Source organism: Mesitornis unicolor, unplaced genomic scaffold (assembly GCF_000695765.1).
Source record: "Mesitornis unicolor isolate BGI_N332 unplaced genomic scaffold, ASM69576v1 scaffold14179, whole genome shotgun sequence".
Taxonomy (NCBI): domain Eukaryota; kingdom Metazoa; phylum Chordata; class Aves; order Mesitornithiformes; family Mesitornithidae; genus Mesitornis; species Mesitornis unicolor.
This window is the reverse complement of record NW_010205352.1, coordinates 119383-134334: the sequence shown is the minus strand read 5'-3', so window position 1 is coordinate 134334 and position 14952 is coordinate 119383. Positions and strand designations below refer to the sequence as shown.

Sequence of the window (14952 nt, the reverse complement as noted above, 5' to 3'; positions counted from 1 at the left end):
TTAACTCTCCTGCACTCAGCATTACTTGTTTTTCACAATCAGCTGCCCTCCTCCCACTCTCATGGTCCCCACCATCAGCATGGGAGACCACGTAGGTATACTGTGCACACTGGGATGGAGTGGAGAATCCTGCACAGCTGATTGCTGCTCCATGCTCTCCACAGGCAAAGTTGAGCTAACGATGCTCACCTCTTTAATTAGAACCTGGCACATGGCACTGAAGAGTTCCCATAGTAAATAAGCTGCCTACTAAACGATGCCACTATTTGGACTGCTTAGAAAAGACTCACCCCATTTAAAGTGGAGCTCGCTTTGGAAATTTCAACTCTCTGGTTGCTGAAGTCAGATTCTAGGCTTTGATACTGATTTATTAGATTTGTAATTAGAGTATTGATTAAGTTGGCACAGTTTGCTTCTGAAAATACCTGCCCTTGGACCTGTGAAAAGAACATATTTTTTTTAACCACAAAAAATGGAACTGTGAAAACAGTATCCCAAATTGAAATACAATATATGACTGCTTTTCTTGAAATAGAAATTACCGCTCAAAGACCACCTACCTTTAGAAGAAAATGGGTGAGAAAGGTATATACAATGTTGTTGTTAAGAAAGGTCCTTTCATCCATCAGAATACACTTTATATACTCTGCAAAAACGGGATCTTCACAGAGGAGCTTAACACAGTTCTTTGACATTGCGGACTGGTGAAGAGAGAAAACACTGCAGTCATCACAGGAAGTACAGCACCGCGCCACCGCTGTCAGCAACGGCTCTCTCAGCTGAAGACATCCAGCCAGGCCCTCATTCCAGTATGAATTCTTAATTCATACTAGACCATTCTCACTGATAAAAGTATCTCAGGCCTATAAGGTATCAGTAAATTGTACAAATTAATTATTGTCAATTATTATTTGACATTTTTCTTTTATGAAGTTTATTCCACAGGGATGCCAGTTTCTCACAGTCAGTATGTTTGCGAAGGGTTGGTGTCTTCCACTCTGTAACTACAAGGTTCTCTTGCAGAGGTGCAAATGCCCTCCATGCAATAGGCACACTACGACACCCAGATTTAATCTCCCAATTTTTATTCCGTCATACCAGCATTTACGCTACATAAAAAGCTGAAAATTCACAGAGGCGGGATGAAGTTGTTTTTGCAGGACCTAGAGCAATGCTGAGAGCAAATACAATCTGCCAGATTTTTATCCTTGATTTAGCAGGTTTTATCAGATGACAAGCAATATAAGCAGAGGTACTTGCAATTCCAAATACTGGTATTTTGAATGATGAAACAAAACAGTTCATCACCATGTCACGTTCATTGTATTTTGTCTTGAATCTTACCTGAGTCTGACAAAGCTCAGTCCAAAGTTTGGGGAATAACGCGAGATGAAGTGGTAAACCTTCATATGCAACTAGGACACCTGAAATTTTATGAGAAAATAAGTTACTGTGTGAGAATTTTGTTGGAGATACTCGCTTCCTGATAAAAGTGTGATCACACCTGATCAGGGTGCCACATCATTTTATAAGACCACATTCTAAGCATTTTTTATAATCTGAAAGACCTGTTGGCTGTGAAGTTTTTACAGTACATTTAATAAATAGGTGTATACCTTCATCGTTTCTGGGAAACGTAAAAATATTAAAGAGCTGGCTTTAGTTCTGGGTTTCTAAGTAGGTCATTTTATTACTATCTTACATTTTCAACTGATCAGCTACAGCACTTAAAGGTTTTAAGGTTTTATCCTTCTTTTTTTTTAAACAGCATGTGATTTTTAAAGCGTAAGCTTTACTATTTAGCCAAGCACCACTGTTACCTAGACCATGAACGAGTTGAGGGATACACTGAACCACAGCAAACGATACGCATTCCCCGTACGCTTTGTAACTAACACAACCTACAGTAAATACTAAAAACACTAGAGTTACAACCAGGACAGCATGACAGAGAAGCAGCAAATGGGTGATTCAGGGGATCAAAAGAACATTCTACTATCATTGCTCTTTGGATAAGACTAATTTTGTATAGTTTTAGTTGTCTAGAAGTGGTATGTAATCATAGCTAGCTAGCCAGCTTCTACGGGCAGAGGAAACAAGAAAACAACTGGGTATTTTCAGGCGGTGGTTCATTCTGCGTAATACAGTTAAAAATCAGAAGATAAGCTTCTCCTGGAAGGAATCTATGTCTCTCCACTGATTACAGAGCAAAATCTGGCTATACATCTGACTTTTAGAGAGCTGAAGCAAGACAGCTCCCAGTCTGCATGTCTACGTAATAACTATTTGTGTACCACGGAGGTCTGTGCATCTGCACCTCCCACACTGGGTGGGGCTTGGCTTATCCTGGGTCTGTGGTGGAAGACAGAATAAAAAAAAAGAAACCCGCAATGTGCCTTTGGAATAGGACATGGAGTTCATGGGGCAGTTCAAGAGAGAACCAGCAGAGAACCAGCTTAAAGGCTGGAGAAGTTGGACAGATAAAGCCATGAACACCTTGTTCACCCACCAAAAAAATAGGTTTACATTGTGACAGTAAGAAACCCAAATACTAGTGGTATCTACTGGAAGAGCTGTGACAAGAATTGGGTATAAACTACATGGCTGAATGGATATAAACTAACTTAAGTGCTGTGATGGTTCCCCAAACTATGGAGTTTTGAAATATAAATAAAGCTGGGCTGGTAACAACAGAACTGGTGCTATCAGCAGCTGTATACTTGGTCATGTATGCGCTGGGCAGACTGCCAGTTCATGACACTGACAGAGATGCTGAGGATTCAGGATCTGACCCAAAGCCATTTAAACTGCCAAACAACAGCTTCAGTGGGTCTTGTACTGAACTCTAAATGCGCAAGGAGACTGAATTCTTACTGGTTGCCTCAGCTCCTTTCTGGACAGGCCTGAAGTGTGACAGTCATGTAGGAAAGACTGCACTACATTATACCCATCGTACAGTTTTATGGATAAAAATAACACCCAGAACAACTAAATGTAGCAAGTTTCACAAGCTCTGCTTTATCTTAAAAAATTTAATATAAAACTGAGTGGAGAAGCACTCACAGTTATCACAGGAAAACAAATTCCTTAGGCTCTTTAACCTTCATACTTACTCATTTTAACTAAAGTTTCAGTAAACTTTTCACAGTTGATTGCAACTCGACATAGGAGATGGATGAACTGATGATAAGAAAAGAAGTAGTCTAGCAGCATACGATCGTAAACATCATCTTTGCCCTGAAGATTTAAGAGAGCTTCATTTAAACTACGAAAGCAACTGGACAGCAACCACACTTCCTAAGCATCCAGTCTAATGTTAACCGTACTTCTAAAATGTTTAATTGAATGCTAAAGAAAAACAAGGTGGGAGTTTCCAGGTGTAACCCAGGCCAGCTGTGTCTCCTCATCAAGCATTTGGCCAGCAGAACAGTGAGATGAGAGAAGGGTTGGCCAGTGCAATTTCCCTTCCAGTAAGAACTTTATAGAATTCTGAATCAACAGCCTGAGGGGATGCAAAGCTGTGCACATACCACATCTTGATGATGACAAAAATACAGTAATTTTAAATCATATATAGAGACTAAATATATATACGCCACTGCTTTTTAGATCATAAATTTGTCAGTTATGATCTGCAGAAATCAGAATTTTCTGAAGACAGAGGTTCACAGGCTTTCAAAGCAGGATTTTCAGGAATGTCTCAAACCAAATGATAAATATATGCCAAGGGTTTTGTGTGTCTTTATTTTAATATATTTTGGATGTATACACTTAAAATGGCATCAGCTTCTGTAGCCTAGATAGCCAAAAGGAAATCTCAAAAACTCAGGCAAACAAATGCAATCTTATACAAAACAAATGAAAAATAAGCATGCAAAACCACAGGGAAACGTAATTATGGATGTGGTTTTAGAGGCTTAAAAATTCCCTCGTTCCTAATGCATATGAATACATTATAAAGTGCAAAATGCTGTATCATATAATATGACAAATTTTTTAAGTTGAAATATTTACATTACGTAGTGTTACATCCATTACCTCTGGATATGTGATGGAAAACAACACTACCGATAATTTCTGGCTCTATACATTTTTTGAAAAACCTTTGGTTACACGGTAAATTTGACAGTGCACAAATAGACAAAGCATCATTTTGAAAGCTTTAAAAAAGAAGGGTTACTTACCCTACAGTAACCGTGCTTCTTCGAAATGTGTTGCCCACACAGATTCCCATCTACGTGCACATAGGCCCCATGTGCAGGAGATTGGATTCTTTCTGAATAGCAGTGTCCACTGGGGCTGTGCCTGCACCCAGTGTGTCCTTGCGACCACTGTACCTGAGGGCATAAGGGGTATGGCGGCTTCAACCACCACTCAATTCCTTCACCCATAAGAATCCCCTATGACAGGACTCGGAGTTAGCACAGGAGGAGGTCCACAGAATCTGTGTGGACAAAGCATCTTGAAGAACCACAGTTACTGTACAGCAAGTAACCAGTTTTCCTTCTTCAAATGATTGTCCATACATATTCCTTTTAGGGTGGGATTCACCTTACCTGACTTTAGCTATCTAAAATCTAGTCATTTCAATGTTCCTTGTAGCCAACGGAGAGAGACAGACACAAGAGTCTCCTCATCCAGACCTGGAAGGAGGGTATTTCTCTCCTTCTGAGGGAAACTATTTATTGCCATTAACCACAGAAAGAGCCAGATGCTGACCGTTTAGATAGGCAAAGTTTGTGAGCTGAATCCCACCGTTGCTGCAACTGCAATAATGGGACGTGGCAAGTGACTACGAAGTAGCCCCATGGCAGCTGGCATCCCATCAGGAAGCCCACAGAAGGGAAAACGGAAAGTAAAAGACTTCAAGCCCTGTACAATATTTCAGGTACTGGTATTTTACCCAAACAAGTAGTAGATTATGCCTCTGTCCTGGCAGAATGGACTCTAATGAAACGTGAATGACTTATTTGGCTGCCTGGTAATAAATCTTAACATACTTTGAAACCCATTTGGACAATCCCTAGGCAGTTCCTGCATTTTCTTTATAAATGCCACAGACATTATTGGACAGATTGGACGATTATCAAAATGTGTGCTTTGCTTTTTTTCTGAGCACAAGATTCAAACTCTTATCATGTCTGGAATATGAAGCTGTGTATCACCAAGGGCAGGGAAATGGTGCTTCTGGAGTGCACATCTAGAATGGAGTATATGAGGACAACACATCTTGAAGAAGAATTATGCTTTGTTTACAAAGAAAATGTAAATGCATTATGCTACTGGATCTTTATATCACTTCTATAAAAAATGGGCAAACAATAGAGAAATAGCTATTTATAAGACCATATATTTACATACCTTGCTGGCTTCCACCATTGTAGGCAAGAGGCACATATTAAGTTCAGGACGTGGAGGACGAATATTGCTTTTTCCCCCTATTAATTTCAAATTTTCACGACATGGAAAATAAGGTCCAAGAGACACTGTAGTATAAGTTAGGATAAAATAGGGATATATTAAAAAGGTCAATATTTGACAGCAAAAAAGGAACACGTTAGAGTAATAATAGCATAAGAGAACTTCAAAATACAATCACTGAAATACCTACTTGGGATATTACTGTGGTGGTATGTACAATGATTGTGCTGTAGAAATGGAACCAGAGTATGTAGGAAATCATGAGGACTTAAAAGTACAAGCTCCTTGAGGACATCTACAAACAAAAAGTTGTTGTTGCTATTACATATTGTTATTTCTTAACAGCAAACAGTTTAACTTAAGGCTCATGCATTTGCAAACTCTCTTCCACATCACTTTTGCTGCACTTAGTGTGCACCGTGGAGATAGGCTCTGCTCTCACCCGCATGGACAGTGAACAGCCCTGAATCATTCAAGGTTCAATCCACCTCTGCCACTGGGAGAAAACCTGCTCAGTGGTAGATCACCACCAGTGACCACCAGTGAGAAGGGTGCCAGCTTGGAGAAAGCAGAAGCTCAATAAAATTACTCTTTCCTTCTTCTTAAACATATCAGGTTTGATGCCTGGAAAATGTCAACCAGCAGCAGCCAGGAGGACAATGAAAAAGGCACTCAAAACAAGGGGAAAATGCACACAAATATACAAAAATGGTTTAATTTGGACAGTTTTAGGCCTTTGTCAGCTCGCATAGGAATGCAGATTATGTCCATTGAATAATATAAAAAAAACACCTAAACTAGAAAAACTTTTTGAAATAGGTCTTCTAATGCAAAAGAGACACATATATAACATCTATGCCTACAATTCTAAAAAGCAAATCTGTTCTATTTGACAAGCTACTTAAGCTTCACTTTTATTATTACACTTTCCAGTCATATTTCATAAAAACAAACACTAAAAGCTGTTATTCAGACTAACTTGGTCACCATGCATCCTTCAAAGTGAAGCATTAGTTAATATCTGAGCTTTAATGTAAGATTCGGGATTTGATTCTAGTCTCACTGACACCTGAATTCAGGAGTCATTCCTTAAATCATGTCCTTTACACACGTAGCAAAAATTGGCCTCTCAAAATGAAGAGGCCTGCGTGCCTAGGGAAGTAGAAATACTAATTTTAACCTGATGAAAACAGAATTATTTAGAAAAGGAACAAGGGCAATACTAATGTATTGACAATAGTAATAGGAACAATCCCCATTTACAGAACTAGTAATCATTTGCACTTGCAAAAATAGAATTTAAATTTCAAAGCAGGTAATTGCATAGAACAGGTCCCACCCAATTGCAAGTGCACTATTTTGACTTACCAATACAAGCGTTTCTAAGTTCTGGAGGACTATAGGAATTCAGCAACGTTAAGAGCTTATGGGCAAATTCAATTCGCTCCTGCCACTGAATGAGAGCTTGCTTCACATCTGCAAATGCAAAAGACACAGAAATCTGTTCAATTATTTTCTCAAAAGCTCTTGAAAGAAAGCATAGAATTTTACTGCTGAAGAATCTCTTTCTCCTCTAGCACAATTTTAATGAATCTAGAAATCTGTTAAATCTCACTGGTCTACTGCTATCACATTTACTCAATCTACTTTCATATTATATCAGTAAATAAGTAGAAATTTAGTAATTGTTAATCATATCCCCTACTGTAGAGAAAGTTTTTTTAAACACAGATAATAAGCAAGATAAAATACTAGGTTTTGGGTCATGAAAATGAATTAACAGACAACAGGCATAATCCTTTGAAGAGCTATAATCAAACCTTTTCTTTGAAGATAGGGGCGTGTTGATTTAAGAACTGAAAGGAAAATAGACAGAAGTTCTACCAGGTCTCCAGTCACATGGCAAGCCGTGGCCTCGTGGTACATCATGTGCAATGTGTTAAAGGACTATAAAGAAAAACATGCCAAAACTTTATGTTGCCAAATTTGCACACTTGTTATAATTTCTATTTTGATCCTACAGATAAAACTTTTACAATTTATTTTATGCTCAAACAATATGTATCAAACTATACAGTGCTAGATGTTGTCACAAAATTACTCAAAGATAACACTTAAAGAGAGAATAAATCTGTATACAAAATTAGTATATTTACTAAAAGATTCTTAAAACAAAGAAAGAAAATAAAGAGAGAGGCAGGGCAAAGGGACAGGAAGAGAGAAGGAAAGAGAGAGAACAAATGAACCAAATATAATTGCTGAACTGAACACCTAGTTTTGGTAAAAACAAACAACAGGTAATCTTGTATGGGAGTTAAACTGAAACTTGCTTTTGGTCATTAGGCTGACTTTTTTTCTTCTCATCTAATCAAAAAACTAGAGTTGTAGTAAATTTTTCTCATGTGCCTGACAGAGGGAAATGGAATTTGTACCATTTATTATAACAATAACCTCTCTACAATACACTACTGCCCATCTCAATTCAAGAAATGAGCATTTTTGTAAGCACATCCAATATAGTTTATAAAGAGAGACATTTTAAAACAGCCTAAATTTGTTTTCAAGATAAAAACTTTATATTAGTGAGAATCAGGTAGACTACCAATTGCCTTTTGGCTCAAAATAATTACAAAGTTTTCACATGTAACATTTATCTATAACCCAGTAAGCAAAGGATAATTTGAGACATGGTATTTTTACATATCTGTAATCCCAATCTTTCATTGCCAACATACAAAGTGATAAGAGATAGAGATGCATAAAGACAGATCTGGGTATGTGAGTTTGGGGAAAAACGTAAGATTAACATAGATGCTAGCCTATTTTTCAAAATGCTGCTGACGGACATATGCTATACGATTGTACATCAGACGAATTACTTCTCCTTTTATAACTAAAATACCTTCTGGACATCTGTGATTTATAGAAATACTGAGAAGGAAAAGTGATTTGCTTCTGAACTGCAAAAATTCTAGCACAACACGTAAGAAAAGATAATTAACCTGCTGGGATATTTTAAAGATAAAGAAACTGTAATCTCATTCCCTGTAAGGCAAAATCTTGATATACAATTTTTACGTTAAAGTGATGATAAAAGATACATGGACAACTCTGCTAAGAAGAAAAATTTTCTGGATATGACAACCTCTCGATGCAGTATTTTTCACCAAGCAAAACACTTCTAGTGTACAAGTGAAAATATAAGGCCTGGTAATTTCAATCGGTAAAGCAACATTAGTTGTAGCTAATTTCTAACCATGCTTTACGTAGGATAAATTGCATCTTACATTACACATGCTTCATAAGCTTAATTATCCATTTTCAGTATGAATCAGGGTTAACTAAGCTGTTAAGCAACTTCTTGTTATACATTTGCGTGTATGTATCTTAGTTTACAAGTTTCATGTGTGAATAAAGTTACAGCTCAGTTCCTAACTTTCTAGCCCAAGTTTACTGAATGTAAGCTAACTACAGTTATTCAAAAAGCTTACATTTTTAACAAACTTGTGAAAACTTAAGTTTCAGACAGTACTGCATTGTCTTAATTTTTATTTTTCTAAGTGATCTTGTAATTCCAGCTTCTTCTATCACATGCTGTCACAAAAAAATTACAAACTAGTGACATAAAAATAGTAGAGAATTTTTTGCATAAGCCATATAAAAATGGGGTTAGAATCAACCTCAAAGTATCATCTAGTTCATCATCATGCCTTAAGGTAGCCTAAATGTCTTTATACCCTTGACAGATATTTGCTCAAAGTCTTCCTGATGACTTCCAGCTGTGCTGGCTGACACCTTTTGAAGCCAGTACCCCATTCACTGTACAGCCACAACTACCTTCTATCCAGTGGCCCTGCACCATGGATTTTCGCCAGGTTGCTATCTCCCCATGAAGACAAAGCTCTGCATATGGCAAGAATGAACTGCATCTTATTTTCACACTGTTTTTCCAACATATCGAAGCCATTTTGATTTTTATTCTTCTTCTCAAAAGAACCTATTGTCACCTTCCCTATTTTGTGTTGCCAGTATATTTAATAAACACACTTTCTAATCCATCAGCAAATTCAATAATGGAAGTGTTGAACAGACTCCAACCTCTTACACCCATCTTAAGAGCAACAAAAGGAAAAAAAATACAAAAATTGCCCATTTTCAGTCTTCTTGTATCTCACTCATTTTAAAAAAGCAGCCACTAGCAGTTCAGAGCTTTTTCAGCACTATCTTTAAGGCTTTTCCTACATTACTGCAGGACAGTGTGAATGGATCTGTAGAGTGAAACGGTTCCTGGGCGGAGGCTTGACATCCAAGCTGTACCCATTTCGGGGCTATGTTATTTAAGCCTTTTTTTTTTCCTCTATTTTGAACTAACTCTGGTCTGGTCTGATAGACCAAATACCCATTTACAACTGGAATACATTATATCTGCTGCAGAAACACATCTTCAGGTTTAGTTTCATTGGAAAGAAATCCAGTTAGTGTGTTCTATAGCACTCCTTCCTGCTAACAAAGTGCAACAGGTAGGAAAGATAGGCAGAACTGCCTTAAAGAAGTGTTCAAAAATATTAATCACAATTGCATCTGAGTATCATTAGTTATTTTTGTATTTTAACCCATTTTCTTAATGCTTCTTAACTAGTAGTAATTGTGTGACTGTGTTCAGCCATTCACTCACAGGTGATCTGCAATAAAGAAAATGACACCAAAAAAACATAAACTCACTCCTCTCAATATAATCTGTTGGTGGCTTTACCTCTGTCTTAGAAGCAGGCGAACATTTTTCTCATCTTTTTACTACTAAAGAAATCTTATTAAAGATGACAGGGGAAGAATCGATGTGAAGAAAACCAAGACTCTTTTCTTACTACTCATGACATTTCTTACTAGTTGCAACTTTTTCAGTAGACCTAATTTACTCTCCAATTCCAATCTCAGAGCAGGTGTATCTATGCTTGATACATGAGACAACACATCACCCTTCTTATCTCTTGCTCATCTTCACTATTTGAGCTACACCCTTTTATAGTTATTCTACCAAACCACTATTGTCAACTAACCCGTTATCTTTATCCTGTACTAAGGATTTGTATTGCCTCAAATTTACTCACTTAACCTCCTACAGTAGTTTTAATACATACAAAATGTCTGGCAAATCTTTTTTTGTCCTTCCCATTATCCTTAAGATTTTAAGGTTTACAATAATTTAAAGCAAACACATTGTCAGGAATGAAAGAGATGACTTGATGAAAAAGCGAGATGTTTATTTTAATTGAATAACAAAGTAATATTTACCTCAGTCATCAGAATCAATCCTCTGTTAAACACTACAAGAAGTCTGTCTTCATCAGATTCTAATAATATTCTGAAGGCACTAGGAAAAAAATCCAAACATTGAGAACACTGAAAATTACATTTCATCTTTTCATACAAATGCTTAAAATTGTTATGCTTATGCTATATTTTGGAAAGTAATCACAGAAGAACAAAGAATTCCAAACGATCATAATTATTCTCTTAATTTTCCCCCACTTTTTCATGCCTCTGATGTAAACTTTTTTTCTGTCAACTTTATGTTATGTTATTGAAAGTAATTTATAAACAGCCTTTACAGGAATAATTCCCAAACAACGTCTGCAAAAATCCTAAAACTCAGGAAAACAGTGTACTTCAAAAGACAGAAGTTTACGCCTGAAAAAGGATACATTTAAATAGGTCCAGTTAAGCATACGTTTAGATTTTCAAATGTCTAAAAACATTTCTAGAAGAACATTTTATGCTTACAGCAGAATAAAAACAATGATGTATAACTAATGAACCATTCCTCTCAACACAGCCTTTCTTCCACAGTGTTTGGGAAAATCTTGTTGCACTCTATGACAGACGACTGCATGTAATCTTTCCAAGTAACAGAGCCCAGTCTCTCTTCTTACAAGAGTGTTTCTATGCATCAACAGTTGCACTTAGGTCCCCAATACATGACCTACGGATCAGGCAATTTAGTTCTACTGAAAATGCTGTACTACTAGGAGAGACCAGAAATGAAAACCTAAATTCTAAAACTCTGTCCCACAGGCACAGTTTCTGAAAAACATTTCTGCCCCAAAATAACAAATGTCAGCGACAACAGCTGAAATTACTGCTTTGCCAATCTAGATTAATCATGGTAGACTGAGAACGGGATTTCAGCATAAATGCTGAATTAGAATATTAATTGATTTGTTTCATTTTTTTTTCAAGGGCTCTACTGATGTAATTTTGTCATAGTGTTTCTTTTTGAATCCTAACAACATACATCTGGGTTTACACCCATTTATTGTAAAATATGTGCTTAGTTTCTGGATTTTCAGCTAATTAAACTTTCTAAAATAAATTATATTAACATACAATGGATTTTGGAAAAAAGCTGTAATTGAAACTGTCCGTTTGTTTACTTCGGAATAAAAGTATACCAAAACCTTTTCAAAAATAATATAAAAATAACAACAATGACTTTCATTGTACTTCACATTTGGTAAAATATAGTTCTTATTCAAACAGGACTGGATTACTGCACTACAACTTCACTGCTAATGTACCTTATTAAAGTAGTCCAACAAGACCGTCCGTCCAAGCAGCGCAGGTAACAGCTTATCGTAGTTTTCTTGAATTGCTTTATGTCTTCTATCTCTTCCTCTCTCATGTCTGGCCTCTGAGCTACAAACAGTTGCATGAGGTTAAAGAGCTCTTCTACTGCCTAAAACAGACAAAAATATTAAGTTAATCTCTTTCAGTATGGCTTACTGCAACTGTCATAATGTTGTAGATGCAGTGCAACTCTCCGTGTACCAATGCTGTGCAAAAGGTACACCAGTGTTCCCAAGGTGAACACCAGGCCATCCTCCCTTTGAACGAAAGAGCAAAGAAGAATCTCACTAGGAATTCTTCCAACATAATGTGTTAGAATGCAGCACACTTCCTTGAGACCCCCATTAAAGGCTATTCCCTGTTTCTTATCACTAGATAGAATACTGAAGAACAGTGGAAACATCAGTGTCTGCTTCCAGAAAAAACCCATTTACTTTCCAAGTGCTACACAGCAAAGAAGAAAATCCAAAACAATATCCCTGTAAAGTACAGTAATTGGATCTAAACATGTTATTAACTACGTATACCAGGAAATCAAAATACAATACTTTCACCATTGGATATGTGAAATAAATCTTTTCAACTTTTTCATTAAAAGAGACATTCAGTAAGAAGGAAAACACTACTAAGGAAGTGATATTTTTTGGTATTAATCTACTTACTCCTGGGTACTGACTGGCATGGGGTGTGAGATTCTTAAAGGCCCACTGGATATTCTGGTGAGAAGCCAACTGCCTGGTGAACGCAGGTGACTGCTCACAGCAGAGGCGCAGGATGCCATAGTAGGCAGGCAGCATCCCGCGGTTAAAGAGCACCACATCCTGATCGTCATGGTCTGCAAGGATGTAATTGAAGGCAATGTTCTTTGTCACCACGGGATTCTGTACAATAAGGCGTACGTTCTCTGGACAGTCGACACACACATTATACCAAAAAGACAGCAAAGCCTGTTTATTGTGGTTGGTGGCTATCGCCGGCTCAGAAAGCTTAGGCTGGAAAAGGTTCCATAAGTCCATGAAGTAAGTAGAAAACATGAGTTTTTCAGTTTTTGAGATCAAACAGTATGTCATGAAACTGAAGTAGGGCACAAGTTTTGTGGTGCCATGAACAGCAGCATCAACATATAGCTTAGCTCTCGAAAGAAGGCCAAGCAGCACATTGTAGACTTGATGAAGAACTACTGTAGTATCTGGACTGAGAGGCAGATCGCGGGTAGGGATGTGCAAAGAGCGGGTCGATCGGAACATCTGACGGAAGGAATTGCTTGGAATAAGCGACACCAAGAGATAGGCTGCAGCTTCAAATAGAAACAAATCTGTTACACCTTTGAAAAATGCCACACACGCTTAACAGTCATTTAATCAGAAGTTAAATTACACTGTGTGTTCCATTTACAGATTTCAAAGCATTTTACAGAATCTGGTATTACTATAGTCACACTGGAGATAAAAAACAAAAGAGCAGAGTGGATAAGACTAGCATGTTAAAAGTGGTTTTTTCTTTCAGGTCCCTTCACCCTATATTTCTGTCTGCTGCTTGGTTCTAACTATTGGAACACAATGCATCCCATCACAGAAATACAAAACCGGATGTTTTCTATTAGTAAACTGTGTACTGCTTGATCAAGAGGTCATTACCTCTTCAGAGATGTTTACAACTGGAGTCTGTTGCAAAGCTGTACCTCCAGTTTCCACATTGCCCTCAAGCACAGAACATGTATGAAAGTTCAGTGTGGCCTGTCACAGTGAAATCTCCTTTATAAAAAAATTTAGACGCAGAAAAGGCTGAAAATGTGATCTGGCAACCAGACAGCATGATTCCTGGCAGAACAAACTAGAGAGCCAGGACACCCTGGAGTTGGGTAGAAGAACAAGCTGCTTCTCCGTGACTCATGAGTTTCAAGGACTCAACTGAAGATTACTCTGTGAAGGGCGAAAGAACATCATGCACTGCTCCTACCTACAGAACAACTATGTGATGGACATCGTGGAGAACCTCTAGGACTACCTCCTTTTCTGCTCTGGGTTTTCCTGGTTCTTGTAGGTTAACCACATCAGATAAACATACTGATACTTATGTATCATTCAAGTTATGAAATCAAAACACAGCTTTCATCAGAAACAGGTAGCACGTCTTGACGAGGCACCACAGTTTTACCAGTATTTTAAAATACAGCAATTCTAAAACAATTGGAAAAGGAAGCAAAGACAAGCAAAAGAGCATGTATTTCATTTGTGACAGGAATACCCCATGCATAGTAACTTGTTGCAACAGAAAAGTATTTTTCTTCAATTTGAATTAACTTACAAGTTCTCACTCTAGGATAGTTGTGTGCCAGAAGAAAGCGTTCAACCCAGTTTTCCATATTCTGCAGCACCCAGCTGTGAGCTAGTTTATTTCGAGGTGTTTGCACAGCCAGCCAATCCAGGCACTGAGATGGGTTGTATTCAATGACCTTAAAGAAGAGTGGAAAAATAAAAAAGAATACATTAACCTTGATACTATGTATTGATTGTATTTAAAAAAACCCTGAAAACGACTATTAAGACTTTAAAAACATTTTTCCAAAATCACTTAGGGCTACCAAAGCACCTACAAGACTGAGGTGCTTTGGCAGACAAAGAAAACCCTTATTAAATTTCACTGAATTAAACTGAAATACCAGTTAAGCAGAATGCTGTTAAAATAACATTAGAAGTTAGAGCAAAACTTTTAAATGTCTACTAGCTGATGCTGTTGATTTGGAAGAGAAATGGTCATAAGAAAAAATCATTAACTGATGTAGGAAGAATAACAATTAAATGTAAAACCATTTCATAGACATAAAAGAATGACCAAAAGACAGACAAGTTAGCTTCTCTTTTCTTTTACATGTTGTACCTCCCATATCCTCTGCAGAATGTAAGA

At 37.3% G+C, this 14952-nt stretch overlaps 1 protein-coding gene across 1 annotated transcript in view; it reads right to left on the bottom strand.

Moving 5' to 3' along the window:
* Nucleotides 1–14952, bottom strand: part of USP34 (ubiquitin specific peptidase 34) — a gene marked incomplete at its 5' end in the record, with an annotated part of 116385 nt that overhangs the window by 2003 nt on the left and 99430 nt on the right. Inside the window, 13 exon segments of the mRNA XM_010191374.1 lie at nucleotides 291–437; nucleotides 561–701; nucleotides 1345–1424; nucleotides 3114–3237; nucleotides 5362–5486; nucleotides 5612–5716; nucleotides 6790–6897; nucleotides 7242–7368; nucleotides 10714–10792; nucleotides 11997–12154; nucleotides 12708–13342; nucleotides 14353–14500; nucleotides 14926–14952. The exon segment at nucleotides 14926–14952 is cut by the window's right edge and continues 30 nt beyond it. Of these exon segments, the coding sequence (XP_010189676.1) occupies nucleotides 291–437; nucleotides 561–701; nucleotides 1345–1424; nucleotides 3114–3237; nucleotides 5362–5486; nucleotides 5612–5716; nucleotides 6790–6897; nucleotides 7242–7368; nucleotides 10714–10792; nucleotides 11997–12154; nucleotides 12708–13342; nucleotides 14353–14500; nucleotides 14926–14952 (2004 nt within the window).